This window comes from Phodopus roborovskii, unplaced genomic scaffold (genome assembly GCF_943737965.1).
Source record: "Phodopus roborovskii unplaced genomic scaffold, PHOROB, whole genome shotgun sequence".
Taxonomy (NCBI): Eukaryota; Metazoa; Chordata; class Mammalia; order Rodentia; family Cricetidae; genus Phodopus; species Phodopus roborovskii.
Window position 1 is genome coordinate 2286480 of NW_026125675.1, and position 20013 is coordinate 2306492.

Below are 20013 nucleotides of genomic sequence, written 5' to 3' on the forward strand. Positions count from 1 at the left end.
GTCAGGCTCTGCAGTCAAGTTACAGCCTAGCTTTGTACTAAACAGTCATTCCAGGCCTGTTGGACAGAAAGTTCTAGAAAGGAAACTAGCTCAGAAACATCTTAAAGCCTCAAGATGGCCAGCTTATCTCACCAGCTGAGAAACCTAGTGGAGGCTGGGCTGCTGTATGTGCGGGATAACCATCCAAAATCATTGTAATTCTGGGATTTACTTTTTAATATGATGATAAATTGTGAATATCAAGTTCACAATTATTTTAAACTTCGAGCTTCACTATGTTGTCTATATCTCTAGTCACAACTATCCTGTAATTTCGGAACTTGTTTTTCATCGCCCCCAAAGGTAAACTGTACCTGAATATGGCGGTAATCCAGTTGAGGAATTGATAACACAAAGAAAAACAAAAAGAAATAGAATTAGTCTGAATAGAACTGAAAATGCAAGTGACAAATGTTCAAAATTCTTTTGAAATGGCCACACGGAAGCAGCACATGGCCATGTGGCGAGCGGTACATGTGTAATGAAAAGCATGCACATCTATAGGAAGCGGAAGGATACCTGTGGTGGTGAAGTGATACACGAGCAACAACGGAAGACTACATCTGCAGTGCAATGGAAGACTATATGTGCAACAACAAAAGAGTACATGCATGTGGAGATAAATGAATATATGTATGTATGTATATGTATATACTTGACAGGTTAGACATATAACGGGAATACACATAACTGAGTCACGGACTTGTGGCGGAAGAATGTATGGACCTGAAGAGTGGAGACATAAACGGGTACCATATGTGCGGAGGGATCAGTCCATGCAAGGGCGGAGGACCACGGGTCTTTTTAACTGAATCGTTATGGAACACGACGCTCTGGTAGCATGGCAGAATCTGAGGCGATCTGTGGAATGGCCCACAATGCTGGGCCTGATGAGAAGACTTGCAGGTGTTGTGGGACATGGGCAACCACCTGCAAATCTGTTCCATCAGGGCCACAAGTACCTCGACCACTAGGTAAGGCTGCCTGGGAGGTCCTTACCATACAGTTCTTTGGTCCTTATTGAAGTTGTGAGGTGAATGGAACTTGCTGTTATCTTCCATTTTCTGCTTTCTAGGACCACCTACCACTTCTACATGCCCATGAGGCCTTCCTCGGCGTTGGTGGCAAGGGCACTCTCTGCACTGCTTTTTTTACCAAAATATTGGAAGTCCACAGACCTCCTTAGTAAGGAAAAATCTAGAACCCAGTCAAGTGGTATTTATCAGGCCACTTCTAATTTGGAATTTTAGCAGGGAATAGAATTTTGAATGTACATTGCAATGGAATTGGTGGTGGTCATGGATGAGTGCTCCCTTACTCAGGACATTAGGGTGAAAAAGAAATCACTCTCAGTAGAGAGCACACCAGAAGGATAGTGCCCCAGGAAATGGCGCAGGGAAAAAAAAAAAAAAAGGAAAAGAAATCTGAGAGGTAGCACACATGAGGTATGCTTTCAAAAAAAAAAAAAAAAAGTATTTGATGAGTTGTAAAAATTTGGTTAGTAGATTTGCTAATATTTGTTGTTTGTTGAAGGTGATTTTGCACTGATATTGATGAATGATAGGGATCTATAGTTTTTTGTTGTGTGGCCCAGGCTAGCCCTGAAGTGGGTACAAGGGATTTGCCTGCCTCCCCAATATTTGGAATTAAGGCCTGTAATGCTACTTGTCAACAGTTCTCTCTTCTTTTCTCTCTCTCTTCCTCTCTCTCTCTCTCTCTCTCTCTCTCTCTCTCTCATTTGTTTGGGGGTTTGGTCTTTTGGTTTGGGGGATACATGTCTCTCTACATAGCCCTGGATGTCCTGGAACTTGAAGTGGAACTCAAAAAGATTCACCTACCATTGCCTCCTGAGTGCGACCATACACCCAGCTTGTTCACAGTTTTTCAATGACTAAACTACTAGTTGTATTTCCATTCAGACTTCCTAATACTGTCTAGGTCCTGTTAGGTTTTTCTGTTTATATAATTTGTTCAATTATTTTTAGGATACTATTGTACAAATTTTCATTTCTTTAGTAGGTGACAAGAATAGCCTCATTTTCATTTTCTGGGTTATTTCAGTCTTTCAAAATTGCCTATCTAAAGTTTTGTTAATCTTTTGAAAGAACCAACTTTGGGTCCTGTGGGTTGTACCTCAGTGCAAAACACTTCCCAGTCACTGTGGAACCCTGTCTCAGGTAAAGCAAAGCAAGAGATGGATTGAATGTATAGGACTGGAAGGACAGAGAGTAAGGTTGAAAACATATGTGGCTGATATAGCAATAAATTTATGGGGTCGTGAAATATTACTACAATGGATATTCAGTTTAACATTCCTCCAGTATTAGATATGATCGTGCAAAAAATATTAGAAAGTATTATACAACGTAGACACCAAATATCCAGGCTGTACAAAAACAGGATACAAGTGCCAAACAAACAGAGGAACCAAAAACCCTACCCTTAAAATGGCTAACAGATGAACCTGTCTGGGCAGGGCAATGACCTATGACCTCTGAGAAGATAGATGCTTTAGAAAACCTTGTTCAGGAACAGCTAAATGCTGGACATATTGAGGAATCAACCAGCCCTTGGAATTCTCCTGTATTTGTGATCAAAAAGGAATCTGGTAAATGGAGAATGCTTACAGACCTGAGAGCCATCAATAAAGTTATCCAGCCAATGGGCTCTCTACAGCCTGGAATGCCCTTGCCTTCTTTGATACCCAAAGAATGGCCTATTATAGTTATTGATTTAAAAGATTGCTTCTTCACTATACCTTTACAAGAACAAGATAAAGAGAAATTTGCCTTCACGGTACCTAATTACAATAATTCTCAACCGGTGAAGAGATATCAATGGAAGGTTTTGCCACAGGGAATGCTAAATAGCTCCACCCTGTGCCAATATTTTGTGCAAAAACCGTTGGAAATAATTCATAAGCAGTTTCCTCAATCCATAATGTACCATTACATGGATGATATATTGTTAGCTGATTCTAAAGTAGAAATATTAGAAAAAATGTTTGAGAACATAGAGGAAGTTTTACCTTTCTGGGGGAATTACAAATTGTACCCAAAAATACAAAAAGGAGATCCTATAAACTACTTAGGACATACAATAGGTCTACAGAAAATTAGACCACAAAAAGTTTAGTTTTGTAGATTTTTCTGCCACTTTTGCTACAGTTTTGTTTTTGCTCAGTTTTGGTTTTTTTCTTTGTTTTTGTTTTTGAGATAGTTTCGTTCCATTGGTCTATCTGTCTGTTTTGTGCCAATACCAAGCTGTTTTCACTTCTATAGCTCTGTAACAGAGTTTGAAGTCAGAGATGATGATGCACCTAGATGATCCCTTATTGTACAGGATTGTTTTGGCTATCCTGGGTCTTTTGTTTTTCCATATAAAATATTGAGTATGTTCCTTTCAAAGTCAGTGAAGAATTGTGCTGAGGTTTTGATGGGGATTGCATTGAATCTGTAGATTACTTTTGGCATGATTGCCATTTTTACTATGTTTATCCTACCTATCCAAGAGCATGGGAGATCTTTCCATTTTCTGGTATCTTCTTTAATTTCTTTCTTTAAACACTTGAAGTTCTTGTTATACAGGTCTTTCCCTTGTTTGGTAAGCATTACCCCAAGATCCTTTATGTTATTTGTGGCTATTGTAAAGGGTGATGTTTCTCTGATTTCTTTCTCAGCCCATTTATCATGTATATAGGAGGGCTACTGACTTTTTTTTATTTAATCTTGTATCCTGAAACTTTGTTGAAGGTGTTTATCAGCTGTAGGAGTTCCCTGGTAAAATTTTCAGAGTTTCTCTGTGTAGCTTTGTCCTGGAACTTTCTCTGTAGACCAGGCTGGTCTTGAACTCACAGAGATCCACCTGCCTCTGCTCTCCGAGTGCTGGGATTAAAGGTTTGAGCCACCACTGCCTGGCTGCTGCGCTGTTTTCTTATTTCTGCTGTGATATGTATTATTTTTCCTTCTCTTAAAAGCTTTTGGTTTAGTTATTTTGTAATTCCTTAAGTAGGAAAGCTAGGTTGTTAATTAGAAATTGTTAAAAAAAAAAAAGACCATTAGCTTTACATTTTTCATTTCTTTTTTTTTAAGATTTATTTTTTTATTATGTATACAGTGTTCTTCTATATGCCAGAAGAGGGCACCAGATCACATAATAGATGGTTGTGAGCCATAGATGGTTGCTGGGAATTGAACTCTGAACCTTTGGAAGAACAGCCAGTGCTCTTAACCTCTGAGCCATCTCTCCACCCCTACATTTTTCTTCACACTGCTTTTGCTGCATAATTTTTGGATTTTTGCTTTTATTTTCATGCATCTGTTTCTAATTTTCCTTGCAATATTTTCTTTTGGTTTGTATAAGAGTTCATTATTTTATTTCCACAACTCTATTGAATATTTTCTGTTTTTTCTGCTGGTTTATAATTTCACGTCCTTGTACCCACACAAAGTGCTTTGCATGTTTTTTTCCATCCTGCCCTAGGGTTCTGAGTGCAACTCAGTAGTAGACTATTTTCATAGCATGTGCAAGGCGTGAGTTCCATCCCCAGCACTGCAAACATAATTTCCTCCCAAACCTGAACTATGACATTAAGAGGACAATGTAGTTAGTTGCATTTTAAGACATAAGATTTTGGCTGGGCAGCTAAACACTGAGCAGAACTCCTGGAATCCAGTTGCAGAAAGGGAGGAGTGATAAGAAAAGGAGTCAAGACCAGGCTAGAGAAACCCACAGAGACAGCTGACCTGAACAAGGAGGAGCTCATGGACCCCCAGACTGATAGCTGGGAATTCCGCATTGGACTGACTCAGACCCCCTGAACATGGGTCTCAGTTAGAAGGCCTGGGCAGTCTAAGGGACCTCTGACAGTGGAACCAGGATGTATCCCTGGTGCACAAAAGGACTTGGGGAGCCCATACCCCATGGAGGGATACTCCTTTAGCCTAGAGGCAGAAGGGAGAGCCAGATCCTACTCCAAATGACCCTCCTTGTGGAGTGGGGAGGGTGGGATGGGAGGGGGTGTCGTGGGCCATGAGAGGGAGGGAGAGGGAACTGGGGTGGATATGTAAAATAAGAAGATATTATATATGTATGTATGTGTGTATGTATGTACATACATACATATATTTGGCTGAGTGGCGGTGGTGGCACACACCTGTAATCTCAGCACTCCGGAGGCAAAAGTAGGAAGACCAGCCTGCTCTACAGAGTGAGTTCTAGGACAGCCAGGTATAACAGGGAAACCCTGTCTCATTGGGGGTGGGGGGTGGGGAGTCACAAAATTTTTTTTTGTTTTATGGTTCTTAAATACAGCCACGTTGTCATCTTAATGTTATCCCAGGTCTACCACCACCACCACCACCCCTGCTGAGGTTACAATTACAGAGTATCACACCAGGTTTTTTCAGATTTATTTATTATGCTTAGTGTTCTGCCTGCATGTATCCCTGCAGGCCAGAAGAAGGCACCAGATCTCATTACATACAGTGGTGAGCATTCATGCGGTTGCTGGGAATTGAACTCAGGACCTCTACAAGACCAGCTAGTATTCTTTTTGTTGTAAAAAATTTTTCTCCAGGGGCTGGAGAGATGGCTCAGTTGCTAACAGCACTGACTGCTCTTCCAGAGGATCTGAGTTCAATTCCCAGTAACCACATGGTGGTGCACAACCATCTGTAATGAGATCTGGTGCCCTCTTCCGGCCTCTGGCCTGCAGGCATTCATGTAGACATAACACTGTGTAAATAATAAATAAATAAATCTTTAAAAAAAAATTCTCCAACTCCCAGTTGTTTTTTTTGTTGTTGTTGTTGTTTTTAATGAAGCAAATATGTTTATTTATGACTTTTAACTTTATCAAATACAGATAAATGGATTTAAAAGGCAAATTTTGGGGCTGGAGAGATGGCTCAGCGGTTAAGAGCATTGACTGTTCTTCCAGAGGACCTGAGTTCGATTCCCAGCACCCATATGGCAGCTCAAAGCTCAAGTTCCAATGTACATGAAATAAAATAAATAAGTTAAAAAATAAAAAATAAATAAAAAGGCAAATATTAGCAGAGCATAGTGGTGCACACTTTTAATCCCAGCCCTCAGGAGGCAGAGACAGGTGGATCTCTGAGTTCAAGGCCATCCTGGTCTAGAGTGAATTCTAGGGCAGTCGTTTAAAAAGAAATGCTTACTACAGGCCTGTTTTGTCTATCATATCTTTTTTCTTCTTTTGGCGGATTTGGGTGTTTTCTGTTGTTGTTGTTGTTGTTGTTGTCTTTTTCTTGTTTTGGTTTTTAGTGACAGTGTTTCTTAGAGTAGCCCTAACTGTTCTGGAACTCATTCTGTAGAGAAGGCTGGCCGTGAATTCACTAAGATCTGCCTGCCTTTGCCTCCCAAGTGCTGGAATTAAAGCTGTGTGCTACCACAGCCAAATTTGTCTATCTTACCTTAAAGTAGGTAGATCATTAGATAGTACAGAAGGTTCTCCAGATATGTTGTTTGGCTGTTTGGTTTGGGTCTGGTTTTATGTGTCATTTTGTTTTTAAGCATGGTTTCTGGTGATTGAACTAAGGTCCTTGTTTTTACAAGGCAAACACTTTACTGATGGAAGTAGCTCTCACAGACCTGCTTTGTTTCTTTAATTTTTACATTCCAATCCCAGTTCTCCCTCCTCCCTTTCTCCTGCCTCCTCACCTCCCCCCTTCCCACCCCATCCACTCTTCAGAGGGGGTAAGGCCTTCCCTGAGGAGTCAACAAAGTCTGGCATAACAAGTTGAGATAGGACCAAGGCCCTTCCGACCGAATCAGGCTGAGCAAGGTATTCCACCATAGGTAATGGGCTCCAAAAAGCCAGTTCATGTACTCAGGATAAATCCTGGTTTCACTGTCAAGGGTGAACTCTATTTCTTACAACAGCTTTTTTTGGCTGGGGTGAGATGATATTTCATCATAGTTGCTTGCTTGCTTGTTTCATTTTGTGATGATGAGGCTAGAACTTGGTCACACACAAGCTAGGCAACACTCTACTACTAAGCCGGTTTCCAGCCTTAGCCTCTTGAATCCTAGGATTACAGGCATCAGACACCATTTCTGGCCTTTATGTAGTTTGTATTTACATTTTCTTGGTAACTGATGATGCATGTTTTTCCCAGACAGGGTTTCCCTGTGTAGCCCTGGCTGTCCTGGAACTCACTCTATAGACCAGGCTGGCCTCAAACTCACAGAGATTCACCTGCTCTGCCTCTGCCAGTGAAAATATTTTTTGATATACTTGTTGGCTATTCACACATCTTTCTCTGAACAATCTATTTAAATTATTTGCCCACTTTAATTTGTTGTAAAATTTTTTAGTTCCTTATCTTTTGAATATTTATGCTCTGTCAAATGAATAGCTGGGAAGTATTTTCAGGGAGTAGGTTTTGTCCCCTGTTCTGTTTTCTCTCCCCTATAAAAAATTCATTTTAGGGGCTGGAGGGGTGGCTCAGAGGTTAAGAGCACTGGCTGCTCTTCCAGAGATCCTGAGTTCAATTCTCACCACCCACATGGTGGCTCACAGCCATCTAACTATAATCCCATAGGATCCAATACCCTCTTCTGCTGTGCAAATGTACATGCAGACAAAACATCCATATACACAAAGTACATAAATAAATAAATCTTAAGAAAAAGAAATTCATTTTAGGTGGTAGAATGGAATCAATAACATAGATGATTCTGATAGAGTGAAACATGTGGAAGTTCTGCAGATGATAGCATATGAGTAAAATAATGCTCAAGTCAGTAACAAATTAAACTAAGCCCAAATTCATGATGCTCCTCTGATAGAACAATGTGTCACTGTATAAAGAGAAAAAGAGATTGAGAGATTGCTGTCCTCTCAAGTGGCCTTTAGTGTCTCAAGCTTAGGAGGCTATTGCCTACCATCTCTGATCCTTAGCTGAATTCAGTCAGGCTAGGGGAAATAATTGCTGCTTCTACTTCAAAGACACAGTGTAGTGCTGCTATACATACACAGAACCATTTGCCTATGAGAAATGACTTGTATTGTATCTGCCTTTCAGCCACTATGCAGCAGTGCTGCTGAGATCAGGTCGGTTCTACACAATGAAATATAAGCAGGTGGACCTAAAGAACCCAAACAATGACTGATTCATCCTTTCAAAGGTTTGATGACAGGGGAATACTGCTGTCTGTTCTTTTTTTTTTTTTTTTTCTTGCAGGGGATGGGATTTGTTATTTTATGTTATGTTTTGAGACAAGGGCTTGCTTAGCCTAACCTAGCCTCCAATTCACCATGTAGCCCAGGATCACCATGAACTCCTTATTTTCCTACCTCCAACTTCTGAGTTCTGGAATTATACGTGTGTACCTGCTTGATGCTTGCTTCTTAATTTATACTTTAAAGGTACCATATGGCAATAGGTGCATTTTAAAACGGGCCATTTGTTTTAGTGAGGCCCACTTGGAGCCATATGACATGTATGGAAGGAAGCATGGAATGTGACAACTGGCCATCTTTGGTACTCTACCACACTCCACCTAGTACTAAAGTGTCCATTGGTAGATCGTATTTTCCCATGCTCTGTGCTGCTTTGAGAGGCAGGTGACTTCAGTGAATCTGCCTTGCTGAACCTGCAGAAAACTGAGGATGACTTGAAAGAAGCATCAACCAAAACTGAAGAACTTTTAGTTTCACCAGTTTTTTTTTTTTTTTTTTTTTTTTTTGTTGTTTTGTTTTGTTTTGTTTTCCAGCTAAGCAAGCCTGGGAAGGTAGCCAAGAGAACTTTGTATGAACAACTTCTTGAAACATACTTGGTGCTGGAACAAAGATAAGTAAGCACTGCCTTGACATGAATTATTCTTCTTGAGGGTGTACATACCTTTATTATAGTTGCCACCACTGAATTGTACCCTTCAAGGCATAATAGTTGATAAAAAGAAAGCCCTATCCTGGGTAAAATGACATATACATGTAATCTATATACTTGAGCAGCTGAGCATGAGAATTACCAAGTTTGAGGCCAGCCTAAGCTACATAGTTCCACGCCAGACCTGGCTACAAAAATAGCCTGTCTAAGAGAAATGTGGACTAAGAAACCTTTTCTGGACCCTATGCTATGTCAGGCTTTTTACTGTTAATGTCATAAAGTGCAGTTCAATTTTAAAAGTCACCTATTCTTTAAAACTTCTAACACAAGTTCAGTGTTCTTTAAAAGATCAAAGTCTTTCTCTTTTGCTTTCTTTTTCTCTCCTACTTTTGGTTGGCCACCAGCTACCCCCCTCTTCTTCTCGTCCACCTGCCCCCCTCTCCTCTTCTGTTTCCAGTGTCTCTGTATCTCTTCCTTTCTCCCTCACTCTCCTTTCTAAATAAACTCCTCATTTGAGCTCAAAAAAAGATCAAAGTCTCTTTTATATATTTTTATTATTTTATTTTTTCATATTTTTTCTTATTTTACATATCGATTCCAGTTCCCTCTTTCCCTCCCTCCCTCCCATGCTGCCCAACCACCCTCCCATCCCATCCCCCATTCCACAGGGAGGGTGGTACCTTCCAGTTGGGGTCATCTAAATCTGTCAAGTCATTTGGAGTAGGGATTAGGCCTTCTCTCCTGTCTCTAGGCTAAGGGAGTATCCCTCCATGGGGAATGTGCTCACAAAGTCCTTTAGTGCACCAGGGATACATCCTGGTTCCACTGTCTGAGGTCCCTTAGACTGCCCAGGCCTTCTCACTGAGACCCATGTTCAGGGGGTCTGAGTCAGTGCCATGCTGGTTTCCTAGCTGTCAGTCTGGGGGTCCATTAGCTCCTCCTTGTTCAGGTCAGCTGTCTCTGTGGGTTTCTGCAGCCTGGTCTTGACCCCTTTGCTCATCACTCCTCCCTCTCTGCAACTGGATTCCAGTTCAGCTTAGTGTTTAGCTGTGGGTGTCTGCTTCTGTTTCCATCAGTTACTAAATGAGGACTCTAGGATGGCATATAAGTTAGTTATCAATCTCACTATCAGGGGCATTTATGGAAGTCTTTCCAGTGTTGCTTAAATTGTTAGTTGGGGTCATCCTTGTAGGTCTCCGGATATTTCTCTACAGTCTGTTTTCTCTTCAAACCTATAATGGCTCCTTAACTGGGATTCTATAAAACAAAAAATAAGTTATAGACTTTCTTCCACCAAAAGGGAGAACCGGGTCATAGAAACAGTCAAAGCAAAACCCAAAATCCAGCAACATAAATCAAATCCTGTAGCTCAATGTCCATTATCTCACAGTCATTCATAATCTCCTGGGCTCCAAAAGGCTTGGATATGTCCACCTTCCCAATTCTGACATCTGCAGCACATACAGCTGCCCTTCTAGACTCAGGTTCACACCACTTTCACATGTGCTACTGTTCTTCATGGATAGTGACAATGAATAAATTTAGTGTTTGTAAGTTCAGGAGCACAGTGTCACCACCAAAGCAGCAACATTTTGGAATGGCTTTTCATCCTGTCGTGGAGGATATTCTCTCCATCAAATACTAGTAACCTGCTGTATACAGACTAATGAAGATTAGGCAAGGGGAAGTAGAGTTACAGAAAGTTAATCACAATATTGGCACTTTTGTGTTTATAGTTCTTTGGGAAGCCACACCCTCCAAAAGATTTTATATCTGAATTGTACACAGCTGGACCAAAGATTATGAAAAATGCTTTAGTTTCTATTTTGAATTTTGGTTCCTTCCTCTGTGTTCTAAAAGTTCCAGTTCCCATCACCATGCTGTAGATTCTGTGGCAATGGGTATCTTCTTTATCTTTGTCAAAAAGTTTCCAGTTTAGGGTAGGTATCAGGCTTGACTCACAATCATCTTATGGCATTGATGTGAAACTTTGTAGACAGATACAGCAAAAAATGATTTCATCCAGTGGGATAGTAGGGGTAATTCCAGTGGGTCAGCAGGAGTAGCCTGTATTCAGTATTAGAAATCTGCATAAAGCCCATGTTCTGCAGCTGGGTCTCTTTTCTCTTACAGGGACTACCATTTGTAAATGTGGCAATGGGATGGTCTGGGCAAGGACTAGGGCTGTCTTTGGGATGGCATATACTGGCAAGTATTTTGACCAAGCCATGTAAAGCACTTACCAAAATTCATTTCACTACTCCAACACTGCATTTCACCTCATTAGTTTGAGAAGACAATGGTGGTTTTGAAAGTTTTGGTTGCAAAGTATTGAAGCAATAAGCAAATTACATTTGTACAACTATTCTAGCATCCCTGGTTGAATCTAACTAGTGACTAAAGTATTAGAACACTAATATTCTCTGAGACAGTTTTGTGTTTTCTGTCCTGCAGAGTTTTGATGTGGAATGAACATGTACTTGTCATTAGGAGCCCCCAAATATTAGTAGCATATGTCCTTTACTGGGTTGGTTCACAGTCTCTTTTTTGGTCTCAGTCTGCTGCTTGTGGTAAGCAGTGCTGCAAGTGAAATGCTTGGTTTAGCCTCTGCTGCATTTGGTGAACCTGAATCTAGAGCTCCTGTGGTGCATTTTTCCAGGGGGTGATGCTATCTTTCATAGGATCTCAGGAGATTGCTACCTTGCTCCTTGGAGGCCTTGTTACAACTCAGAGAATCCCTTTGGAAGGATACAGTTGTGCTTCTGCCACTCCTCTAGCAGCTTTCTTGTTCCACTTCACACAGTTTACTCACATGCTTCTCACTGCCATAAAAGTTCGTCCATGAGTGCCTCTCAATGATAACCTTGAGTTTAATAACTTTTCTTAATGGTTAGAGAGATAGGTGGCTTAGCAGTTAAGAGGACTGGCCACTCTTCCAAAAGATCCACATGGGATTCTCAGCACCTACATGGCAGTTCATAACTGTCTGTAAGTCCAGTTCCAGGGGACCTGACATTTTCTTAGACATACACACAGGCAAAACATTCATACACATAAAATAAATAAAACATTTTTTATAGAAACAACTTTTTAAAACTCACAGTACTTTCATGAGGTCTAGGGTGCATTTTATTGGTATAAATGGCTCATGTCTCTGCTGCACAGGAGTGCAGCATGCTTTTCATGGTAGAACATAGCTCCCTAGGTAATATGTTTCCATTACTATGATGATTTGTAAATAAATTTTAGTATATGTGCTGCCAAAACAAGCACTTGTCAATAAATTTTAAGGTCAAAAATAAAAGGTGCCAATGCTTTAAAAATGAAGCTTCCTGGGGAGAGGAGGTGTTTACATCTTTCAGGGGCCTGCTTTCTCATTCTTACTTGCTGACAAAACAAGAGAGGAAGCAGAAGCAACTAAAATAGTCGTAGAGCTGTAATGAGACTGCTAGTCAAAGGTAAAATCTGTCTCATAAGGCTCAAAATTCATTTTCTCAATTGCTGAGCTTGGAAAGAATTGATGAGGAAAATAGTCTTAAGGACCTTCTGGAGTCTGGAGCAGTTCCCATTGTCTCAATATCTCTCTCTCATTCTGTCTCTCTGTGTCTCACTCTGGCTGTGTGTCTTTCTCTCTCTGTCTCACCTCTCCCTTGTTGTTTTGTTTTTGTTTTTCAAGACAGGGTTTCTCTGTATAGGTTTGGAACCTGTCCTGACACATGCTCTATAGACCAGGCTGGCCTCAAACTCACAGGGATCCACCTCCCTCTGGCTTTTTTGTTTGTTTGTTTATTTTTTTTAATCTCCCTGAAATTGATTTGCTTGGGTGGCTCAAGTGAGCCCCAGCACAGGTCCTTACTGTTTCTTGCCACCGGGTGTTTTGTCTTCTGGTGATAGGGAGTCCATAGACGGTTCTGTCTGGGAGACATTGCCCTTTGCATTCTACTACAGTCTGGACAATATCGTAGCAATATTTGATGTGAACCACATTGGACACCATGGCTCCATGTCATTTGAGCAATGCATTGCTTTCTACCAGAAGCGTTGTGAAGCCTTTGGGTAAATGTTCCTTTGTTGCTGTGCCTTCTTTCTGTCCCTTCCTCCTTCTTCATTGTAATCTAACCTCCTTGATGACAGGTGAAATACTTATGTGGTGGGTGGCCATGATGTGAAGACCCTATACCATGTGTTCTCACAGGCATCTCAAGTGAGAGGCAAGCCCACTGCTGTGATTGTTAAGACCTTCAAGACCCAAGACATGCCTAGTAAGTGTTTCCTTCCTGTGAGTATTCAAAACATTTGTCCACGGAGCAGAGCAGACAGAAAAAGGCACTGACTAGGCTGATGATTACCTTAGTTAACAGTGTTAATGCTGGTAACATAAGAGGCTACTTCTCTCTCTTAACCTCAATAGTTAATATGTCTGGTTAAGATAAGAGGGGAAGGCCAAACTTCTACCAAGTAAACAATGGTTTTTTGTGGTTGTAAGAGAATGGCTAGTGGAACACTTCACCAGTGGGAACAGGAAAAGATCTATATAGTTAGCATGCAATATGTAGGGGCAAGCCAGATGAGGCACATTACTGTAAAGTACCCATTCAGTCATTGAGCAATACTTGTCTGCAGGCCTGAGACTTGCAATATACCAAATCTGAATAAGTACAACACACATATTCCAGAATTGTTTTCTGTACTCTATATGGTCACAAGATAATTGGAATGAGCAGCATGAGTACAGAGAAGGGAGGATTGTGAACATCTGAACACACATTTAGGTGGAAGAAGAACAATGATTCTTTGTGCAATGGGAACCTTTGAGGAATATGATGCAGGAAATTATGCTAACGAAAACTTCATTCTAGTATCAGTAACCTGTCAGGGATTGCTGGAAACAGGAAAATCTGAGATAGGATTGAAGAACCAGCAAGAAGGTGAAAAACCAAACGTGGCTCTGACAGAGTAAATAAAAGAATAAATGTTGCTGACTAATAGAAGAATCTGGAGTTATATAAAAAGCAAAATAGCAAGTATCCAGGAGTTTCTTAGTTGACAGATGGCTGGGTATCCTGCTCACAAATTACAGAAACGTCATTGGGAAAGATGAGTCAGCTTGTTGGACAAGTCATCTAGATAGTTGTGGCAGCTTACATATGCTACTAGAATACTGCTCAGGAACCATATAAGTGACTCCCTGAAAGAACTATACTGTAGAAAACAGCTCTGGCTAGAGTTGGGTGGGAAGATGTCTAAGTGAATCTGAAGCAAGGCACATATGGTAGTCCAGGGAGCACTGAAGGCCATTGAGGCATTACAGCACTTCAGTATGGGCAGGGATAGCAGCCTAAGAAAGTACCTCAAAAATCTTTAACCAAAACTGGGTTCACTGAATTTGCAAATTAGGACAGCTACAGAGACAAGTGGATCTAATATAGAGAGGATCTGGGCTTCTGAGGTTAGACAGTTGTCCTATGATGGGAGATGTCATTCTGTATATATGTTTCTCATACTGGTTAATGAATAAAGCACTGTTGGCCAATAGGCAAGATAGGAGGGACTAGGAGACAAGGAGGAAGAGGAAGTAGTAAGGAGGAGTCAACATGGAGAGTCTGGAGAAGGCAGAACCGCCAGCTGCCTCTTGCTGGTAAGACCACGTGGAAATACATAGAAATGGGCTAATAATTAAGACAGAGCTAGCCGATAAGAAACTAGTAACTGGCCAACAGAATTATATCATATACAGAGTCTCGGTGTATTAATTGGGGCTGGCGCAGCGGCGGGACAAGACCGGTGGAGGGAGGAAAAACGTTACTCCTTACAGTCCTAGAAAACATAGGGTACACAAGACATTCCTTTTCCCAAGAAGAAATAGGCTCCCTCTCTGTATGTACATTATGATTTCTCTACACTGATCCTACATACCCAAGGGCATTCTTATTCATAGCAGCATCCTAAGGTACCCCAAAAGTATGTTGTCTGGTAATTGAAAGACCTTCCAAAATTTATAAGACACTACAATCTGGAAAAAGAAAACAGATTTCTTGAGGATGAGAAGTAGAATAGAGCCAGAAAAATAAAGCCTTGAGATGCTCTTAAGGAGAAGAGAACACAGGATCAGAGACTAGGTAGAGCTAACTCTGAAAAGTGACATTTAGGGAAGAAAAAACATTGGATTAATTTGGAGAGTACTACTACTAACTTCTGTGTGACCAGAAAACTGATTACTAATCTGAAAGATTATTTGTGTGGGTGACCGTTATGTGGCTTGATCTGTTGAGAGGGACTAGCAGTGGCACAGGACCTACGTTAGGGTCATGAACTGGCTTTTTGGAGCCCATTCCCTATGGTGGGATACCTTGCTCACCCTTGATACAGCAGGGATGGGTTTGATCCTGCCTCAACTTGGTATCCCAGACTTTGTTGACTCCCCAAAGAAGGACTCACCCCCTCTGAGGAGTGGATGGGGGATGGGAAGGGAGGAGGTAGGGGGTGAAAGAAGGGGAAGAAGTGGGAACGAGGATTGGTATGTAAGATAAAAAATTAAATAAAAAAAAGAAAAAGAAAAGGTCATTTACTAGACTAACCTACAATATTTTAGTGAGCTTTCAAGGAAGATGGTTATGTAAAAGCATTGAACCATACAGGGCTTTGCTGTAATACAGGATGCTCTGGAGCAGTAAGAGTAGCTTCTTTTCAAGAATGATGGAAGGAGTTAAGGATGGGTTCCTGCTAGGGTTGAGTTCGTGGTTTTGTTGATCTGTGGCTTTCTCAGGTGATGACAACCCCTACCACATGGCCCTGGAAGACCTGGACATGTTCAGAGCAATTCCCAACTGCACTGTTTTCTATCCAAGTGAGGCCATCTCCACAGAGCATGCTGTTTATTTGGCAGCCAATACTAAAGTATGCTTAAAGGATGCCAAATCAGAAAATGCTCTGGACTCTACTACAAGTTTTGAAATGATGGGAATTTTGTTTGTTTTCCTAGCATAAAATATAAAATTTAGAGCTAGATGCTGAGATTGTCTGCATGAGGCTCTGGGTTTGATCCCCTGCACCATATAAACTGGTCATGCTGATACAAACCTAAAATCTTAGCATTCAGGAAATGGAGCCAGGAAGGTCACATTTTCAAGGTCATCTTCAAGTATATTGATAGTTTTAAGCCAGCCTAGGATGCATGAGACCCTACAACAGGTAACTGTGCACATGAGTGCATTGGGATTGCAAAACACAAAAAGCATAGTATAGGGCTAAAGAGATGGCTCAGTGGATAAAGACCTTGCTGCACAAGTGTGAGTGCCAGAATTCAGATCTCTAGAAAAATTGGACAGGGAGCCAGGTGTGTTGATGCACACCTTTAATCCTAGCACCTGAACTTGAAAATGTGCATTCAAGTTGACAATAAAGTTATATTTACACCTTCTCATTAGAAATGGCTGAGTCACTTCATATTCACATTTACTTAAAGTCTTTCTAAGAATGACTCATTACAAACTATATTGTAGTGAAATTACTTTTTAATGTGCTTTGGGCTTTCTTGTCAACATGAGTTAGCACCCCTGCCCTGAGTTTTTGTTCCATGAGGACAGGAAAAGTCAGTGAATATTTTAGAAATCTTCCCAAATCAAAAAAAATGGGACAATGTGGAAAATTTATCACTGAGGATATCACTAGGGTGATACTTGAGATATTCCTATCTCAGTAGCAAACTCAGATGTGTTAACCTATTCACTGGGTAGTTGAGCTTCTCCCTCACTCCGGAGTATGCATTTGGCTGTTAGTATGAAGAAGTGTTCAATCCTCTTTCGTACTGTTTGACTTATTACTTGGAAATTTATGGTTTGATTTACTTTTTTTTTAATTTTTGAGATAATAACATTAGTTCCTTCCCATTCCTCCCTCCAAATACTCTCATATACCCCTCCTTGCTCTCTTTCAAGTTCATGGCCACTTTTTTCATTAATTGTTGTTGTTGTTATTGGTGGTGGTGGTATGTGTGTGTACCATATATGTTCCTAAATATAACCTGCTCAGTCTGTGTAATATTGTACATTTATCTTTTCAAGACTGGTCATTTGGTATTGGATAACCAATTGGTGTGCCCCTTCCTAAGGAAGACTATTTCTCCCACTTTCCGCATTCCTTGGTTACCCGTAGTTCTTTTGTAGGATTGAGTCCTCATGGGCATTAGCACCCCCATCCATGTTAACTCACCTATAGTTGTCCTTGTTCAGTTCAAGTTTTGACAATCATGTTAGTAAGAGTTTATGGGTGTAGCCTGTGACATTCCTAGAAGACACAGTCGAATGACCCACTCCCTGTTCCTCTGGCTCTTACAATCTTTAAAACCCCCTCTTCCTCAATGTTCCCTGAACCTTACATTTGGAAGTATTTTGTAGATGTATCCATTAGGACTAGGCTCCACAGCCCTCTATGTTGATTGGTTGTGATTTTCTGTAATGATCTCCAACTGTTGCAATTTGATTTTCTTAACTGTAATTCTGGTTTGCACTTATGCCACAGGAAATGGGTTTCATACGTACCAGCCAAACAGAAACTGCAGTTATTTACACTACACAAGAAACATTTCAGATTATACAGGTCTAGGTAAGGGTATAAGTTTTCCTGTATTGTCTAGTACCCATTACATAAAGAGAACCACTCTAACCCTTGCATGTGTTTTGGTTGCTTTTCCTTTACTAAATCTGTTATGATCTTTGCCTGATGGATCTGTACTTTTTCTGAAAATGGAATCTAGAAATTGAATCTAGATCCTTATGGATGCTAAGCAAACATTCTATCTCCGGGTACATTACCAAATCTTTTTTGCAGTTGTATTTATCAATTGTGTGTTTGTGTTTGGCAGGTGCACCACTGCATGCAGTTTTAGAGGTCGATGGACAACCCTAAGGTGTGGTTGATTCTCTTCCTCCCACTATGTGTGCCCAATGAATAAAACTCAGGTCATCGGGCTTGGTGGTCAGCATCTTTATCAGCCAAGCTATCTAGCCTATACATTTGTCAGCCCTGTCTTAAAGTTTTCTTTTGAGTAAGTTCTGACCAAATTGCCCATGTTGTCCTTAAGCTTGAAATCTTTCTGCCTCTGGTTCCTAAATTACTGGGAATGTAGATGTGTACCACTCTGCCTGGCTTATAGGTGAATTAATTAATACATTTCTTAGTGTTAGGTCAGGAGCAATTAGTCTTTGAGATGTATTTTTCCACAGTAACCGCATTTTGTTTTGTTGGTGCTATACAAGGTTGTCTGCCACAGTGACAATGACAAGGTCACAATTATTGGAGAATGAGTAACTCTGTATGAAGCCCTAGTGGCTGTTGATGAGCTCTCTAAAGAAGGTCAGTTGATTGTGTAAACACTGCAGTTACAAGCTGGGAAGAGGCAGAGTATCAACTATGGTTGATACCTGGTCTGATCTTTTCATTTTAACCTCTGAATAGCCCTTACTCTGAGTCTCTCTCTCTCTCTCTCTCTCTCTCTCTCTCTGTGTGTGTGTGTGTGTGTGTGTGTGTGTGTAAAATTTTTCTTATTTTACATATTGATCCCAGTTCCCTCTCCCTCGGTCCCATGCCCCCCCAGGTCCCCCTGTGGAGTCAAGGCGAAGTGTGAATGGGATGGGAGGGTGTTGCGGGACATGGGAGGGAGGAGAGGGAACTGGGATCGATATGTACAAGAAGAAAAAATAATAAAGAAAATCAAATAAATAAATAAAACTAGCCAATACATAGGGATACATAGACATGTCTCAAAGCCAGCTGGATACTTGCTAACAAAAGAGCAAATGGCAAAAAGTAAGAGGATTTCAGGGAGTTAAGGCTTGGGTTATGTTTAGGCCTAGAAAACAGGTAGGAGGTACAACATTCTGTTTTATGAAACAAGACCCTAAGACCACATCTCACTGGGTATTTCTCTGGAAGGGCTCCCAGATCCAGCATGAAACTGTGGGGATCTCTGGTAGAGATGGTAGAAATACCTACCCCATGAAGGCAACAAAGACCATATCTGTCTAAAGGTGCACATTTAGAGACTGAACACCCTACAATTCCATTGAGAGCTGCTTGTGTTGTCATCTTCTCCCAGACATTTGTACTAAAATTCATCTGACTCCTGGCAGAAAATTGGGCATTTGTCATAGTCTGCATCATTTGTACACATATTCTAGGCACAAGGATTACCCTACTGTAGTGAGGTATTCACTTTGTCTACCCCTGTCACCATTGGAGAATGGGCGTGGTCACTACACCCTATGAAGAGGGAGAGGTAATAGCAGTGAAGGATGCTTCTAACAGCCAAGCCTAGCTTCTCTTCTACATGGTTCATTGTGTTTAGTAGTTTTCAGATTCCTGGTAGCTTTAAGAGTCTTACTACCACAACTTCCTCCCCTCCCCCACCACCAGATTACTGGAGACCAGGTTGAATCAGCCCCCTGCTGTGTGTAGCAGGTGGGGGTGATTTAGGAGATGTGGAATTAGGAATGAGAACCTTTTAAGTCAGTTGGAGTATAATGATTTGAATGAATAAATGACTAATGAAAGTACTTGACCTTAAAACCAGCAGATTTAAAAGTATAACATAGGACTTTTAAAGCTTACTAGCCATTTGCAGAAGAGATGTTAATATCCCTTTTATGACATTGGGGAAGCTGTCTGTGCAGTGGTCTCCAACTAACATCATAGTTCATCAGTTGCCTCAGAGTGGGAGATCCAGTGAAGCACTAGAATTTTCTGGAATCAGTGCCAGACACATCTGTAAAATGCATCTGTGTATTTATACTTGTACCAAAACCATCACTTAGAAATGATTGTGCTTTGTTCTCCTTAAAGGCAAAAAAACAGCTAATACTTTTATTCCTCATTCAGAAATTCTAATTTCCCTTTAATATGTGACTACATATATGAATATCAGTTGTTTTAACCATCAAAATGGGTTATATTTAAAATGGCAGAATAGCTAACAATACAACCACCTGATATTGAAGTTTCTCATAAGACTGCATATAAGTTAATGTAAAAGTGAATTTAAAAGTATTTCTCTCATACCAGACATTGGTTGCACACGCCTTTAATCTCAGCACTCAGGAGGCAGAGGCAGGTGGGTCTC

At 40.8% G+C, this 20013-nt stretch overlaps 1 protein-coding gene across 1 annotated transcript; it reads left to right on the forward strand.

The window, feature by feature from the left end:
* The first annotated feature begins 880 nt into the window (after positions 1 to 880).
* On the forward strand, positions 881 to 19708 carry Tktl1 (transketolase like 1). Its single transcript, XM_051178378.1, is given in 12 exon segments — positions 881 to 938; positions 941 to 1013; positions 8091 to 8193; positions 11031 to 11085; positions 11088 to 11127; positions 12741 to 12953; positions 13032 to 13159; positions 15664 to 15794; positions 17418 to 17501; positions 18155 to 18251; positions 19538 to 19574; positions 19576 to 19708. Coding segments are annotated over 12 exon segments (1152 nt in total).
* Positions 19709 to 20013: the final 305 nt, after the last annotated feature.